At 40.4% G+C, this 17,978-nt stretch overlaps 2 protein-coding genes across 5 annotated transcripts; one reads left to right on the top strand and one right to left on the bottom strand.

The window, feature by feature from the left end:
- Window positions 1-361: 361 nt before the first annotated feature.
- On the bottom strand, window positions 362-12,603 carry nr1h3 (nuclear receptor subfamily 1, group H, member 3). 3 transcript variants are annotated; one of them, XM_041034966.1, is made up of 12 exons: window positions 12,410-12,603; window positions 9,510-9,722; window positions 7,251-7,316; window positions 6,292-6,374; window positions 5,758-6,000; window positions 4,763-5,029; window positions 4,407-4,609; window positions 3,723-3,902; window positions 3,368-3,467; window positions 3,095-3,208; window positions 2,779-2,873; window positions 362-2,496 (listed from the first exon to the last, which is right to left on the bottom strand). In XM_041034966.1, exons 4-12 carry the CDS (start codon window positions 6,332-6,334, stop codon window positions 2,350-2,352), a joined length of 1,392 nt encoding a protein of 463 aa, XP_040890900.1. In that variant the 5' UTR covers window positions 6,335-6,374; window positions 7,251-7,316; window positions 9,510-9,722; window positions 12,410-12,603; the 3' UTR covers window positions 362-2,349. The 3 variants fall into 3 exon arrangements, with proteins under 3 accessions (XP_040890900.1, XP_040890891.1, XP_040890882.1); XM_041034957.1 differs by lacking the exon at window positions 7,251-7,316 and having other exon boundaries at window positions 9,505-9,722; XM_041034948.1 differs by lacking the exon at window positions 7,251-7,316 and having other exon boundaries at window positions 12,410-12,602.
- Window positions 12,604-13,353: 750 nt separating this feature from the next.
- On the top strand, window positions 13,354-17,073 carry LOC121181332 (ADP-ribosylation factor-like 14 effector protein). Of its 2 annotated transcripts, XR_005894005.1 has the most exons (6): window positions 13,354-13,527; window positions 14,304-14,499; window positions 14,589-14,717; window positions 15,038-15,078; window positions 15,571-15,873; window positions 15,961-17,073. XR_005894005.1 is itself a non-coding variant. In XM_041037252.1 (5 exons), exons 1-5 carry the CDS (start codon window positions 13,457-13,459, stop codon window positions 15,797-15,799), a joined length of 666 nt encoding a protein of 221 aa, XP_040893186.1. In that variant the 5' UTR covers window positions 13,354-13,456; the 3' UTR covers window positions 15,800-17,073. The 2 variants fall into 2 exon arrangements, 1 of the variants encoding a protein (XP_040893186.1); XM_041037252.1 differs by having other exon boundaries at window positions 15,571-17,073.
- The last annotated feature ends 905 nt before the right edge of the window (window positions 17,074-17,978 follow it).

The following is a 17,978-nucleotide window of genomic DNA, read 5'->3' as shown; positions in this document are numbered from 1 at the left end:
AAGTTATTAGTAGCATCTGTGCTTTTTCTACTGTAACATGTCAAAATGTCTGCTGTGAAAAAGGCCGACTTAAAAAAAAAAAAAAGAAAAAAAAGAACATGATTTGACCATCTGGGAGATCCATAACAGGGCATTCATTTAAACAAACATTATGCAATACAGGGGAAAAAAGGACAACCCAAGTCCAAACAAAGAGTTTAGTCTGGAGTCTAAAACTGAAATTCAAATTTTCAAAACATATTAAATCCACCACCAAGTGCTTCTGGTCAAGATTATCCAATTCAGATCAAATGCTGTTGCACACCTGTGTATTTTTACTTCTGTGATTATATGAAGAATCCATGTCCCGTTTCAGCCGTTATGTGTGAGATGGTACATGCAATTTTATTAATCAAAAGCCATAAGAAACTGTAGTCGAAAATGGTAAAAAGATTCACAATAAGGTATAACTTCTGATTTTAACTGGTACCCCATAAAAAGGTGAAATGGTTGAAAACATTTGTGAGCAAGAGCAAGCAGCATTTTACATCTGTGGTTATGCAAGTCTAATGGTCATACCCGGAAATGGCTACACAGGCAGCTAATGAAATTACTGTCATTTTCAAAAAAGGGCTGCAATGACATTATTTTGTCCAGTTTTCAGCCTTGTAGACACAAAGTAAGTATGAAGCCAGAATAAACTTCACAACTGTGAATTTACATTGACATTCCTTTATCAGCTATTACGCAGCATATCAAGTTTACACTGCACAGGAGAGTGCACGAAAAAACAGCCTGAATACAAACATCTAGATCTCTCTAGTTATAATGTTCATTATAACTTAAAATTTTAATGTTTCTACTCATTTCCTGTTGTTCTCTGCTCCCTGTTAATATAGAATTTGGTATATTTCTTCTTTGTAAGGCTTTCCAAAATCTGACCAGTTAAAGCTGTGTGTGCTGAATAACCACTCAAGGAAGATTTTCAGGCTATGGTACGCCTTCAGGTTAGTTTTCCACTGTATATTCAGTTTTACATTTTGTTTTTCCTCAGTATCAATCATACAGTATATTATCAAAAATAAAAGGGTGAGAAATTCTCTGTATCCTATTCAAGCTTGTACATTTATCATACTGCACGGGATAAAAATCACAAATAAAAATGTGAAAATAACTGCGCTGTCTTGTAATGAAATGAATAAACGGACATCTCACATACACATAATGAGGAATAAGGTGTTAATAGATGTGATCCTTTCTATTTTGATTTGTGAGTAAGGGTTTTTATTCATCCGGAATGGGGGGGTCACAGAGACGGTAGACTGACTTCCTTTTTTAACCAACAGTTCATCTTTACATAGAATTTGAAGACACTTTAGGACCACCTATTTCAAGGTACCAGTGCTGTGTAAAAAAAAAAAAAAAAAAAAAACCACCATCACCATTTCCTGTAAATGAGGGCACAGTCTGCCGTTCACCTGCAGTTTTACTTTCTTGTGCGTTAGTATGTGATTGTACAATCCTGTGGATACGTCTTGTGTGTGCACTCTATACATTTTTCCTGTGAAAATAAATATACAATTTACATGAAAGTTTATGGGCATCTATAAATGACCAAAAGGGTCCCTTATGCACTTTGAAGAAAACTTAAGTAACCTAATAGAAATTTAAAATGCCTCCAATTCCCAGAGGTCTACTTCACATTACTTTACCTGAGCGACTACACCAACCTTTTGATTTCTGAACTTACTCTAAAAAGGAACACAAAGTACTTGTTGCCATATCACAACGCACAATGCCAACCAGATGGCCTATCATTTCACCTCAACATCAATGAAGTGAACAGCAGATATGGATCTGCTCATGCCCAACTCTGTATCCATTTCCACCTATTGCACAGCTGCAAAAAAAAAAAAAAAAATCATCACCATTTAAACTGAATGTTCAGCTGTCCGACGGCCACAGCTAAGACCTGCTCAGATCAGAACGCTCTGATAATTGTTAGAGGATGAGTATAGAACTGCACTAGAGATTGACTTAACTTTCAACAAATATTAAATCAGAAATAACTGGCAAAAGAGCCCGATGCTGGTATTTAATATCGCCACAATCATTTCAGCATCTACACAAAAGGAAGAACAACAAAAGGCTCAAAGAAAACTAGGTGTTCATGTTTGTCCTCATGAACACAAAACACAAAACCATAGAGCAGTCTGTCTGAGAGCAAAGGGCAATGATGCCCTTCTCCCTCCAGAATATAAAATCTCAATCTTTAACCAATCCTTGACCAGAAAGGAGTCAGTGTTCCTGCTGGATGCCATCTCTGCCTCAGACTTCGTAAAGCCACGGAGTGTGACATCGAGTCTGCAGTCACTCATTGACATCCCAGATTTCAGAGAGCAGCGGGGGAAGCTTCTTGTCCTGGAGGCGAAGTGCAAAGACCTGCTCCGAGTGGACGCTACTTAGTGTACGAAGGCTCACCAGCTTCATCAGCATACGGGGAAACATCAAGTGATCCTGAGGGCGAAATGCAAACAAAATGTTTTTAAAAAGTAGTCAAGTATGATTTAAAAAAGTAACAAAGGATTTAGGTGGTTTACGTGCAGTAGTTGAATTACAGTAAAAACAGTTTCTCCATATGGTCTTTCTCCTCTAACCAAAATACCCCCCCACCAGTCTGAACAAGAAAATATAACCTCAGCCCTGACCCAATGTGCTTGTTGTGATGATGACAACCAGGTTATGCTGACATACTGCTGGTCACATGAGAAGAGGTTGCATAAACCACCGTGCACTTACATTTGGTCTCTTTATCATGATGTAAGAGCGCAGTGCGTCCACATAGGGTTGCTGCAGCCTCTCCACCAGATCGTGATCCTGCACATTTGGCCGATCTAAACAAAGTTTACCAAATAAAACAAAAAGATGCCTGTTAATCTCTTTTATTAGATTATCCAAAATGTTTGGGTAAAATAGGGTTTGTTCTTTCTGAAAAATTAGTTATAAACAGCCCATGTGTCCTGTAACATCAGTAGCATTAGCTCTAAGCCCATTTTCTATTTGTGCCCTGCATACAGAGAATTCACTGCAGATTATGTAATTCATGAATCCTGACCTGCAGAGAAGATGTTGATGGCAATGAGCAGAGCATATTCTGCCTCGTCCAGATGCAGGTCATTCATTCCTTTTGAAAACTCAAAGATGGGGTTAATGAACTCAATCTGAAGCCCTGAGGAGGTGAGAGTTTAGAGAGAGAGAGACAAGGAAACAAAAAGGCACCTTAAAGAAGGAAATGTTGTGGAATAATACACTGTGGGCTGTCCTTAGCAGAAGGAATGTAATCTGTTTCTTCCACAGACACTTAATAGGCAGAAATGAGCAAATGCACCTGCTTTGGCGAAATCATCCTTATTATAGCTGAAATCCTTCAGAAATGTGATGCTATCAATAGCAGGGTTGTACCGCCGAGATGTCTCGAGCAGCATGATCTGAGGAAGACAAATGTTTCTTGGTGAGTGGAATATTAATATATGGCCAAGGAAGTTGAAAAATGATGCTGGTAGCAACTAAGTTTTCTCTGCATTGTTGCTGAGAAGTAGAATATCTATCGGTGCTATCAACTTTTTAAAATTTATTACTTGAAATCAGTGACGACCAGTTCCAAATGCCTCGCATTAAAGGCAAAACAAACATTTCAAAATGAAAGCTACAGAAACTAGATTTCCTGATAAATCATGACAAACCTCAATGGTTGACGTCTTCAGCAGAGCAATCTGGTCTTCCCTTGTGAGCTCCAGGAAACCAGGAAGCTGCTTAGCAAAATCCACAATCTCCTGGACTGACATGATGGCTAACTCAGTGAAGTGGGCGAACCGCTGCTGACGCACTTCTCGGTTCTGCAAATCCTGACTCTGTGGCCACGGCTGTTGGAAGCAAACACAAAACCCATTAACACGTACAAGCAAATTCATGAATTAGTTAATGTGGAATAAACATTTCCCTGATGTGTTTTCAAAACAGCAAAGCAGCATGACACAGCATATCATTCACCAGAAACTGACTACAGATGTCCGACTCTCAATGTGCCTACACACATCAGCAGTTGCACAGTAACTCTACTTGGTCTCTATGGCAGCGATATTTTCTCCAAGCGCTGCCATGTTGTGGCAGAACACCACCCACACTGGACACCTATGCAAATGCAGCTTCTGTTACTTGTTCTTTAAGTGAAACTAATATTATTGTCATAATGAATTGTTGCGATCGCAAACCACACAGCTGACAGTATTCATTCTTTGATTTCTTTGGCTGTATCTTTTAGCAAGTCTACTGGATTCAGCATTTAGTGGGTGAGGGCTGGCAGAGGTTGCATTGTAATGTTTTAGTTTTTAAGTACATTAAAAAAACAATCCCAAATCTATGCTTACTGTCACTTTTGGTCGGTCAAGGAAAGATCTCTTGTTGCATTGCTTCTGCATGGCCACCAGCTTCTCAATCATCTCCTGCTGCTGCGGATCCAGTGTGGCTGCTTCCTGTGGAGGTGTGGGGGTGACCACTGTGGACGTGCGGGCCGTTTCCTCCTCCTGCTTCTTCATCTTCTTTAGTCTAATCTGTTCCTCCGAGAGCACACCTATAGGACAAGTGGGATGCACATCATGATTAAAGCTCAGTCCCTGAGTTAAAGGGATCCATTTTATTCGCCGTGGCTGCAAACCCACACGGCAATATGCAGTGGGATCTACATTTTCTGTCTCTCTGATTCATTTGGCATAAAGACACTCACACTGCTCCAGCATGCCTGCCTCCCGACACTTGCGCAGGCGGCACTGCTGGCACTTGCGGCGCATGTACATGTCCATTTCACAGCGGCCATTGTTCTTGCAGGAGTACTGGGCACTTTTAATGACGCTGCGTCGAAAGAAGCCCTTGCAGCCCTCGCAGCTCAACACGTTGTAGTGGAAACCAGAGGCCTTGTCACCACATACACTGCACACCTCATTGCCCAGCATCTTTGGAGCAGGCCCCTTCTTTCTCTTCACTGGCTGACCATCTACACACAGTAAAAAAAAAAAAAAAAAGAGGTGATAAACGATATTAAGTACTTTGAACAATTTCAGTTAAAGAAATTACTCAGACTGCACTTATTTTTCAGACTGTTGTTAAAAATAAACTGCATTTAAGTTTCTATTTTTTTTGCTCACCACCGTTTGTTTAATGCAAACTTTCAACCTAAGATGAACAAGGTCAAACTACGGGCAAGACATGTCTGAGATTAGAAGGAGAAAAAAAAATACTGGCTAGCCTGCGGAAGTTGTTGCACAAGTCGAGTTACACACAGAGACATACACGCCACTATATGAGAATCTAGATTTACTGGTATGTCAGGTGGTGGCAGTGAATGTGCTTGAAAATGCACTGTATCTTGACCAAAATGAAGTAAAAATGGACATTGTGAAAGTCTTCTGGACTCATTTTAGCCATTCCTGCTCTAACGCTGTCATTTTCAGGAAGGCCATGGACTCAGTGATGTTCTGTTTTACTTCAAAAGACGACTCATGGTAGTGACAAAAGCAGCAACATTAACAGAAACTACACCCTGTTTTTCCAAATTCATAACAAGACACTCCGTCTAAAATTTTAATCTATTTAATATATGTGCCAATTAATTCAGCTTTTTAAAATATAACTGAAGTATTTAAAACCTTGAATACAACAAGGATTCTAATTTAATGTCAGCTCTGGAGACAAACAATAAAGCTGTAAGTACTTTACTCTCACCTATGCTGGCAGATGTGTCACCTGCAGCTGGATCCAGCTTGATGTCGTTTGGCTCTACCGGCAGAGGGCTGCTCATCTCAGTCAGTGAAGGGCCATTACGAGGGGGGGCGTGGAAGTCATCTGGCTGGGAGAGGTCAGCTAGCGACAGCAGGCCGTCATGTTTCACTGCGGTGCTTCCGCTGCTCTCCTCAACCATGCAGTCCAGCTGCAGCTCAGAGGCCCCGTCAAACACCTTACTCTCATCTGACACAGGAGACGCAAATACATTCACATTCAAAACCACCACCAACCGCCAACCAACCGTTGTTCAAAAGGTGGTGCACAGCAGAAATCAAAGCAGTCATGTGCCACATATGAAAAGAAAAATTATTCAGCAGACATCCATCTATGGACAATAAAAAATACAACACAAACACCAGGCTAGATGCTCACTCCTAGAGAATACAACAAGAATATTATGCAAATTTTGCCATGAGTGTTACTGACAGAATTAGACCCTGAGGATTAAGATGAGAAAGAGGTTGCTCCTCTTACCATGACCAACATCTGGGATATCAGTCACAGACAGCGTGGACATCTTCTGCACAGCAGCTTGTCATTACGAAATCAACATGTACCTGTAAAATACAAATTGCAGTGATATTTGATTATTAAGGAAATTTTTATCCAGTATAACCAAATAACCCCCCCCCCACGCCCCCACAAACTCTATTTTTGTGCACTCCAACAGTCTGTTTGTACTGCATCGTATCTACTCAGTCATCTAGACAGTATATAATGGCAAACTCCTGTGGCATATTTAAAGGTGTAAGATATTAGGCAAAGATAATCCAAGTGAACACAAAATGCAGTTTTTTAAGTTTTTATTTTCTTTATTATGACAGAAAAAAACCTACCTAGCCCTATGGGAAAAGTATCTGCAAACATGGAACAGTGGTGAACCTTCCCCAGGAGTGGCCGGCCTACCAAAATTACCCCAAGAGCGCAGCGACGGCTCATCCAAGAGGTCACAAAAGTACCCACAACAACAGCAACTTAAGAACCGCGTCAGCCTCAGTTAAGGTCGGTGTTCGCGACTCAAGCATGAGAAAGAGACTGGGCAAAAATGGCATCCGTGGCAGAGTTCCAAGGCGAAAACCACTGCTGACCGACAACAACATAAAGGCTCGTCTCACGTTGACACATACGGAGCTCCACAGAGCCATATTTATAGAGTTAACCTCCGCGCACGCTGAAGAGCTACGGGACTGCGGTCAGCCCCGGAGGCCTACACCATCATTGACCCCCACTCCTGCGTCTCGCGAACAGTGGAGGCGCCACAAGCGGCGTGAGAGAAAGCAGAAGAGGGGAAAGCGCGGAGGTATCCGGGCTATGCTAGCGGCTAATCTGGCGTAAAAACACAGCATTTCAGAAAAGGAACATCATACCAACAGTCAAATATGGTGGTGGTGGTAGTAGTGTGATGGTCTGGGGCTGCTTTGCCTGCTCCCTACCTAAAAATCCTGAAGGACAATGTCCAGCCATCAGTTCGTGACCTCAAGATGAAGCACACTTGGGTTCTGCAGCAGGACAGTGATACAAAACACAGTTTTGGAGTGGCTTAGTCAAAGTCCGGACTTGAATCCGATTGAGATGCTGTAGCATGACATTAAAAAGGTGGTTCATGACCGAAAACCCTCCAATGAGGCTGAATTAAAACAAAACAAAACAAAACAAAAAATCAGGACGGGGCAAATACTTTTTCACAGCACTGTACATTAGTCTGTGTGATTTAAACCTGAGTTAATTTCACAAAAGGACACTTGTGTTACCAACAACTTCTGCAGCAGTGTTCACCCAATAACAGACATACAGACGGAAGCACAGTGACACAGTGTGATAAACAGGATAGGAATGCTGACACTGTGGGTAGATTGTTTTACTGTATATGAGTTTTGTACAAATTCAATACAGGGATGTGGCCAAATGACATCAAGGGCCGAGCAATTATTATTTTCTTACACAGCTTATTGCATTCTTAGAAAGACCTAAAATATGAAAAGCCTTGAAATAAACTCAGACCCTGCGTATGAAAGTGCGTGTACAGGAAAACCAACTGTCTGCAAAAGCAGAAATGAGAGTTTGTCATGTGCCACATATGGTTGCACTTCAGGAAACTGATTCAGCAGAAACCCATGCAAGGCTTGTGGCTATTCTTAACCACCCTGCAACAAGGAAAACCAGATTTTAAAATACGGAGCCCTTCCCCCTTTTGTTTTTTGTTTTACTACCATTATGTGATATGACATAGCCTTGTACATTTTTTAGTTCGCTTTTACTAAATGTAGGATGGATGATACGGGTAAAATATGTAGTATTGAATTGTGAGACTGATGTACACACTGTCAACCAGTCACGACAACCAGATATTTAAATCTCTAACAACCAACAAACACCTGTCATCTCAGGTATATATCGTCACATTGCTCAGCCCTAATTTTCCTATTTTTATCTATAATATATAGAACCCTCAAAAACAGATTCCTTTTGTCAGCTTTCATTAGAGTGCACACCCAAGCTAGAACTGAGCCGTTTTTTTTTTGCAGAGAATTCCTAAATTTGTTTTATATTTTACATTTAATTTAGACACTATTGGCAAAATACTGTTTTGCCTTTAGCATGGAAACAGCAGACAGGGGAGCCCAGTTAGATTATCAAAAATCAAAATGAGCTTCAAAACTGGCTATACTGTTCAGTACCTGATTACCAGCTTATGTTGATAATCCACTTAATAAGAACAGGGCCAGCACTCTTGCAAAACTGGCACAAGGGTGCCAATGTTGCAACTGCACACCGCTTGTGCCATCTACATGGTAGAAATAGCACATGTGAAGCGAATAATGTTCAAATTATTTAAAAAAAAATTATTAAATTGAAGTTGGACCACTTGGTAGTAGTGCTATTTATTTATATTTTCATGTGTTTGACAGAGTGGCAGAGAGAGAGAACAAAAAGCATGAGCTTGTGTGGTTATTTTTATATAACCGTTCCTGATTTCACTTTTTCCATCACTAAAATACAGGATATAATTAGCGATTATCACTCAGACAAGTCTGGTAACAATTTAAAATATGTCAGGCTCTGCAATGCAGTACACGAACACCATAATCAAAAGGTTACCTCTGAGATTACATAAGACGTTCCAACAAAAATCACAAAAGGTAGTTTTTACCGCACAGCCACCGTACTTGATTTCTGTGCATTTTATAGCTTCAGTTCATGTTTCAAATTAGCAACAGACAGTTGAAGAGAATGACAGATAAACTGTAATTACATATACGTAACTCTAGTCAGATTATGCTGATAAGAAATTAAAGAGAAAACCAACAATAAAACTTGACAAATGAAACAGCTGCTATAGCCGTGATGGTGAGCCAAGCGTTTATCTTAAACTGCAATAATAACGCTTCCAAACAGGAAGTTGTAATAAAGGCAACAGTCTGGTTGGCATAAAGATGCCTTGGTAGATTTAGGCTTTTTTCATAATAGCAGGTAAGACTGTGTTCACTTAATGTTGGCTAATATTACACTAAAATGAATCAAAGTATGACTGTGACTAAAACTATATTTGTTTTTAAAATACCCACGGCTGCATTTAGCACTAATATTGCAAAAACAAAACAAAAGACAACATTTTGATATGAAGCCCCATTTATCTCAAATGAATCTGCCTCAGTGACTCTGTGCCAGGCATAGTGTTGGACTGACCTTACCTCTGAAGTTGATGTCTTATTTATCGCCTGTCCATCTTGCCCATGTGAGTCCACAACCTCAAACAGTCGATATCCCTGTGCTGATGGAGGACTTGCTTGCCTGATGAGCCTTGAGGATGCCAAAACCACTGTGACTTATTAGGTGGAAGTTTAATGACTCAGTATCTTGAAGAGAGTGAGTAGAAAAGAAGACAAGTCCTCTTCTACAATGCCCTATGGGAGACAGGAGGGAAAACAGAGGGGGGAGGGAGGAGGAGAGAGGGTGAAAGAGGGAACATAAGAGGTTACTATTGGTCATTTGCATGGCTCTTAACTCCCCACAGTGCTGTGGTGCTCCAGCCCTTTCCTCTTTAGAGTATTTAAGCAGTCCGTTTTTTACTAAAAACAGCCTCGTACCACAAAGACTCCCAGGGATGACCACATCTTCTCTCCAGTTCTTTTAAAACATAACCAGTATTGTGGTCCACTGCCTGAGATGAAAGGCTGTCTCCACTCAAAGCCTTCCTCATACGAATGTCACACAACGCACGAAGAGAAAACTCACAAAAAAATATATTATATCAAGACTGGACGCCTCAATCATTTAACTGAAAAAGAAAGACCCTAACTTGTGGGTATCAAGATTCAGAACAGGTCTCATATTCACATATTGAGAAACCAAAAATCAATATGTCAAACATCATGTCAGCATTGGAGATCATAAGTGTACTGTTGTTTGATTTCTGATCATTCTAAATTAGTTAAAACGAGCTCCATGGTCCATTTTACAGACAATAGGTCTGCTAATCAAAGGTATCGAGTTTTATGGGCGAATTCACATTCTTTGGTCGTAAAAGGTTTCTACTCTTCCTGTGACCTTATGTCATCCGCACCCTGATCTCTCTGTTCGAGTCCAATGTCCTCTGCATCTTATCAGTCAGTCACCTTTGTCCATGTGCATGTTTTCATAGATACACTGGAAATGAAATGACAGCACCAAAAAAATCAATTAAGCACAGAATAAAACCAAAAGTTATAATTATATTTAACACCTTTTTTTTTTTTTCAAACTCATTTTATTACTCACATAATCATCACTGACATGTTCTGTTCAGTATGTTACCTACTTGTGCAGTATGTTAATAAAAAAGCCACAATACTCATAATGGACCTGGTTTAGTTATTATAAACTTCTACCATTGATTATAACCCACTGGTTAATGTTAAACTTCAGCATCTAACTTCAAAGACTGGACCAGTTCTTAAAATACACACGTCAACCAGTCAAACATCACTTTGCTCTATGAAAAACAATTTTATAATTCAACTAGATTTGTAATGTTAAGATAAAATCTTGCTGACACCCCAAATTAGATTGTTTAATTAGACAAGCAAGTGTTAACATGACTACTGACTTGAGATTATTTAGAAACTCGACTAATTAATTAGGCAACTGTCAGGAAATGAATCCCATACAATTTAAACAATCATTTACCGAATTCAGTCATTTTCAGTTTATATTATTTATTGATTTTCTTGGTCTTGTTTTAGTTAGTAACTGAATATCTTTGGGTTTTGGACTACTGGATGGAGAAAAGAAGCAATTTTAACATATAAAATTAGATGGTGAGAAATTATCTTGGCAGTTTTTCCCAGTGTTCTGAAAAACATTGCTGTGAGGACACTGACAAAGACAGAAAAAATTACAGCAATGTGACCAGTACTATCTCTGTCAGAGGACACGTTGGTGGGTTACAGAAAGATTGTGAAGAAGCATAAATACTGTCCAGTCAGTAATCCAAACATGGGTGTACATAATACAGTCAGCATGAATGAGTGGGAAATGTCCCTTTCTCAAAGTCTCAGAGGACCAACGGATGTGACTCCCTCCGGTGAAGCAAAAAAGGACTACCATACTCAGCAACAAGCTGGTGTGAAAGCAAAAGAGTAAGTGCTTTCAGGAGAGATGGCCCCACAAATGAACGTTCCCATTAAAAAGAAAACTGATGGAAGAAGAAGTACATTCAGTGCTTCCAGGCCCTGCAGACCCACCCAGTGTTTTCACTTCTTCTGGCTACTTCTGGCTAGAGACTTCCATTCAGGTTAACACTGGGTGGAGCAGCACTGGCAGTCAAGTGTCAAGTGAGGTCACCAAACTAATCAAAATTGAAAAAGATATAAGTCACCCAGCCCTGACAGCAGGTGCAGCAGATGCAACAGATGTCATGTGTGCTCACGCCCACATAAAGCACCAATCAGGCAAAGTAAGTGAAAGCACCTGTGTGGGTGGACCAAGGATATTTAGGGGATTTCAGCGATAATCTTGATTAGACACAGACACACACACTACAACCAGACATAAAACAAAAGCTATAAGACCAGACTGTCACAGCCTGACAAGCTTAATTAGCCCCGGTGTTTAGCTAGGTTACTACAACATATATTTACCGTAATTCGCAACCGCTTAAGCAATATAAACAACTAACAGAGCAAATAACTTGACGCATGTGACAAGTTAAAACACGTAAATAGTTTGAGATGGCTACACGTCGTGGTTGTTTTGACCTCAGGCTTACTGCTAACATTAGCCAAGTTAGTTAGTTAACCAGTCCTGCCAGTTATTTGGTGGACAAACAAGCAGCTAGCTACAAGTTCGGTGTGTAAACATAAGCCAGCGTTCACAGTATTTCAATGTGCCAATGATGGATGGTGAAAAAAAACATTACAACAGGGCGCTAAAGTAAGATTAAGTACGATTAGCTTCATGCTCAATCCAAACAAGGCCAATATCGTTTACGTTAGCCTAACACCCCCGCACTCGAAAGGAACTCCCTTTTAACAAGTTCAGGCTAGCTAAGATACCACAACCTGTGGTCCGCAAGCACGTATAGAAAAGACAAACACAAAACGGGTTGACTTACCAGAGACTTGACGAATTTTCAACTACTTATGGATAGGGGCAGGCTACTCCGACCGTTCGTGGCTGTTGACAGCGGTTTTGACAACCGAAGCTAGCATGTTAGCTCGCTAGCCTAGCCAGCGTACTTCTGTCATGTGATCCAGCGGCCCCGGGTCGCACAGGCTTCAGTTGCTGCAGCAGGAAACTGGTTTTCCAGAGGACTGGAAGGTTCACCGCCCTGGGTTTAGTCTTGCAGGCAGTCGGGTTGTGTCAAGACCCCTCCATCGCCCAGTGGAGTGGTAATGTTCGGAAACAGGTACAAGAAAAACGGCTGTACCTACAAATCACATTTATATCGGCTTAAAACTTGTGTTGTGGAATAACTTGTATTTATCTTCCATCACTTGTCAAATATAAATACAGACAGGCTGTAAATAGTGTATGTAACCCCTTACTGTATGAATGCAAAGCAACTCATTACATTACCTAGCACTCCATGCACTTCTCCCCACCTCGCACCACGTGTTTTTCTTGTTTACAATCCGTATGTCGGTGTTTATCTCCTGTTAGTGGTACTGTTTACTGTGTGAAAGTACATTAATTATCAGTGGTGGAGGAAGTACTGACGCTTAGTACTTAAGTAAAAGTACAAATATCCCGCAAGAATTTTACTTTAAGTAGCCTACTTTCTTTATTTACTTTAAAGTTTTTTTGTTGTTTTTTTAAGTAAAAGTACTCACGTACTGAGACAATGGGTTGTCTCAGTGGCGGGGTTGTGCCATTTAATAAAAAAAAAAACTTTATTTAATGGATGAGAGTCAAATCTATATAATATTGTTTGTAACTCTGGCATGGACTTTATAATTGTGAAATAAACAATTATCTGAGCCGCCGCTAGAGGGCAGACGCTGTCAAGATCAAACAGGAAGTTGAAGCGGAAATACATTTTATCTCCACCGAGGAAGAAGTGGAACGAAAACAATCACAGACCATAGGCGGGTTTATTTTCTCCTGCGTGTTTTCAGCACTATTTTCTGAATAATCGCATAGTTTCTACAAAAAGGACACCATGCCCGTTATTTGTGCGGCAATAGGGTGCAACAATAAGTTTGTAAAAGGATCGGAAATAAGATTTTACAGGTAAGTTTTCACCGGTTGATTTTCACGTTAGCTTTAACGTCAATTTGATTAGACTCACCAAAGAAATTTTGCTTTAAAAATACTTTCATAGACGATTTCTCCTTTTGGCCACTGCATGTTTTTACGTTAAGAACAGAGTCTACCTATCGACTGTAATAAGCAGCTTATCCTGCTGCATTAAAGCTGACTTTACCACAAGCTAGCTACACTTTAAATTACCATCCATTAAATCGCAATAAGACATCATACAAACATACATCATACTTCGTGTAGCATCTTTCCTGGTATTAGTTTGTGTCTGACGGTCTCCCACGCAGTGGATGCGACGAACTTGAAAGCTGAGCGTGCAATAAAAACCACAAGCATTGGCCTCTTTATGCGTCAGTTTATCATTTGTTTCTTATAAATCGGGCCTAAATACACAGCATATTGTTCATGCAAATACATACAAATGTCCTGCATTCTTTTAAGAAACTGAAAGTGAAAAGGTGTTTGCAAGCTGTGATATTTGCAAAAGGAGGCTTTACCAAGTATTGACTTAATAGGGTGCCTAAGTTTTTGCACATGCCAAAATTAATGTTACTAAATAAATGAAAACACAAAGTCGGAGTAAAAATACAACAGCACATCCTGAAGATCACTCTTTTCATTGATGCATATGAAAATGCTCTGAAACTAGCCTGATAATATGAACAGACTCGTGTCAGAAAGCCAGACAGTCAGCCAGGTGAACTGTATCAGGTTTGAAACCCTCTTCTCCCTCTCCTGTGTATCAGGTTCCCTCTCAGCAAGCCTCAGCTTGCAAGTAAATGGGTCCACAGCCTGGGGATGAAAAACTTCATCCCAACTGCCAACACATGCCTCTGCTCAGAGCATTTCAGGACCGACTGCTTCAGGGACTACAATGGCAAACAGTTTCTGCGGGAGGATGCGGTGCCCACCATATTCACCCAAGGGCAGGATTCATCAAAGGTACAACATCACACAGACTGTTTTTCTCTAACGACAATTTCTTTTCAAAAACAAGTCAGTTCTGTTTGGTAACTGCGAAAATTCCACAGATTGAACTGCGTAAAAGGGGGGTGATACCAAAGGAGACGAACGTCACAAGTCAAATAGGAACGCAAGCAGACAGAGACCGAGTGAGGGAAGCCGCCAATCTACGCAGAGACAAAAGGGGAGGACTGAGGGTGAGTTTTCTGTTACTACTGTCTGTACCGTGGGTAGATGAGGTGTTCACCTTTTGACGTATCATACCAGTGTTTTACTTTAAATTGCCTCTACATTACAGACCTTTTTTTTGGAGGACACCTGTTACAGTTTTAAGTAGTAAATGAGCCAAAACTTGCAAACATACCTTTAATCCTTAACTTAAAATATCAGACAAACATATAAATGCATAAATGATAAGATTCAAAATGATAAATTGATGATAAACTAAAGCAAGTACATGACCTACTGTGGGGATAATTTGCTTTAGTATAAAATGTGCTTATTTGTTTTGTCACAGGGTGGACGAGGCGGCCGTGGAGGAAAACAGCTGTCTGACAGGTGAGACACAGTCTGGGTGTTGGTCGTTTTTACAGTTTGTCCACTGAATTTGATGATAGAAGAATTCATTTACGGTTTTCACGTTTTATCCCTGCTACTCAGTGAAGTTACAGAAATGGTTGGAAATGCGCAGGGTTTTCCTTTAGGCTCTGGGTTGTTTAATTGGATTATTCAAATCTTAAACTAGATTTGAACGTTGTTTCATAATGAAGTGAAAGACAAAACTGTCCCCAGGTTTTTTATCCCTCCTCACTGAGAGCTTCATAATATTAACTGTCATTGCCAGACTGTGGTAGATGCCAGCAGCGTGGACGGTTTATATTCAGCTGTGATCATTTTACATTGTCGTAATGTCAGACATAATTAAAAGTGAGAAAGTAATTAAAGAAATCCACAGAGGAGAAAGTGCTTCAAGAAAACAAAATCAAACTGTTGCATCAGAGCGAGCAGATAATGTCACGCCGATCTCAGTTTTTCCTCTGCATCATTCAGGCAGACCATCGGAGCCAAAAGCAGACTGTACGACAGCAAAGGTCAGCTGCTCTCCAACGGCGATGACATGTGCGACTGTCTGGATGTGGACTGTATGGGCTGCTTCTACCCCTGCCCCGAGTGCCGCTCACGCAAGTGTGGGGTCGAGTGCCGCTGTGACAGGAAGTGGCTTTACGAGCAGGTGGAGGTGGAAGGTGGAGAGATCATCCGGAACAAGTATGCTGTTTAGTCAGCAGAGACTCTGAGGCTTTAAATGCTCACTAATGGAACCAGGGGGCTTGTGGGAATCAAACTCTCTCCCTCTCTGAACTCAGCTCGAAGTCAGGCTGATGGATCACACAAGGCTGTGATGCTGTTTTAAAGGAATATTCCACAATATTCACTGATAGGTTTTTCAAAGATACCACCCGTTGTAGAAAACTTGGCAGAGCGATGTAAATATTCTGCTGAGTGTTGGATGTGCATTTTGTTGCTGCTGTTTCCTTTAACCCTGTTTGTTCTGTAAATAAATGTATTTCTTGATATCTGGCATCTCCACTGTTGATTTGCTGTAACATCTGCAGCAGCAGGAGTAACTGTCCCATGTCCAGGTACCTCGAGTGAAAACACCAAATTCCACTTTGTCCCAGTGAGTTGCTGAATTTAATCTTTCATTTTTTTTCTATTTGAATTATTTACAAAAGTAATCATGTTACATCTTTGTAGTGTTCAAGCTTCAGAACACCTCCATATGTCCATGTCCTTTTATCGTTGTATCTACACTCAAACTTCTTCATCCTTCAGGTACTGTTCATCACAGTCAGAGATGGTAATCTGGAAAACTGAAAGATAACAGTTTATCCAGAAGAAGACATGTTGGTTTTAGCAGTTAACAAAAAGAAGAAAAGCCCAGCAAGATCTCTGGAAAGCATCATGATGTTTATAAAACTAGATGCAGGTTTTAAGTTGTAGCAGCTGTACTTCAGGAGCTTCTGTAAACCACAAGTTAAATAAACAGAATGAATCAGAAGATTCTCTCCTCAGTGAGAAAAAAACAAAAACAAATATCGTTTAAAGGTCAAACCATAAATCCCACTGTGTATCTGTCCAGTGTTCAGTTAAAGTAAAGGCAGTGGTGTAATGGAAGGTAATCCTGTATGTGTGTTATAGAAAAGAAAGGCATTTTAATAGATAATCCAACTAGTAAATGAATGCCCCAATAAAATGTCATTAATTTTCATTTTCCATCAGGTCATTTTGGCCTGATTATCATAGACTGGTCCAAACTAGAGGACCCATCATTTCACCGCCCCCCCGCCCCCCATGTACTGACAAAAGGCAGCGGGTAAGCAGCATGACACAGCAGTTCATCACGCCGGCTAAAGAAAGAGCTGCAGAACTGTTCAGACAGTAATGTCTCATTTATACACATCCTGCTGTCCTTGAGCTCCGCTGTGGGTCAAGTGTCATGCAGTCCAGGACTGCTTTGTCTCCATGTCCTCTGCTTATTTCCAGGGAACATTGAGGAATTATTACAGCAGTGTATATTCTTCTTTTTGTGTGTGAATTAAATGCTGTGGGAAATGTGCTCTGCTGTCATCTAACCATGTTGTTTTAATGAATGTAGGAATGCTGCTCTGTTATGTTTGCTACGTTTTCTTTGCCACTGTCTTCATAACATATTAATAGCTCATTTAAAAAAAAAGCTACATATAAAGGAAGCTTATTAATATTTATAAAAGCCAGTCAATGAGAGCAAGGAGCACGTCATTCATCACAGCAGCTGAAGTTTCGCTCCAAACTCAAATGTAAGTTCAAGTTAAAATATTTTCCCAGTGAGAATTCATGCAGATATCAGTCTCTCATACTGACTGCTGACAGGAATATTAATCACATGGTGTTATTGTTATGTTAGTGTTAAGAGTAATATCAGGACAACAGTTGTTTTTCACATATTTGTTGCTTAAAAGATATTTTTATAATGAGCTGTTTATGAGGAGCTGAATCCTTCATGTCGTGATGATTGTCAGGAGTTAAGAAAAGAGTACAGTGATAATGTGTATTTGGGATTGTTCTGTCTACAACCTTCTTAAAAAAAATCTACTGTCCTTAATATTTTTAAAATTCTACTCGCAGAAGAATTTGTAGAAATCGTACACTGACCCAAAGCCGTCCGCTCCATGGCCGTGTCCGTTTCCTGCCTCCAGCAGAGGAGGCAGAGCGACAGACTCGCCTGCAGACTTGATAGAATGTCAATCTAAATATCGGCTGCAACAGTCATTAGAGAGGAGAGAGCACCAACCTCCAGGGAGCAGCTGGATAAGAACAAGCTGCTATTAAAGGACACCAGTGACCTGAGCGCACTGGAATCTGACAGCAGATATCCAGCCCGCAGCGTTCACGTTGAGCTGGAGATGTGACTGAAGAGT

This window comes from Toxotes jaculatrix, chromosome 1 (assembly GCF_017976425.1).
Source record: "Toxotes jaculatrix isolate fToxJac2 chromosome 1, fToxJac2.pri, whole genome shotgun sequence".
Classification (NCBI taxonomy): Eukaryota; Metazoa; Chordata; class Actinopteri; family Toxotidae; genus Toxotes; species Toxotes jaculatrix.
This window is presented reverse-complemented; position numbering and strand designations above follow the sequence as displayed.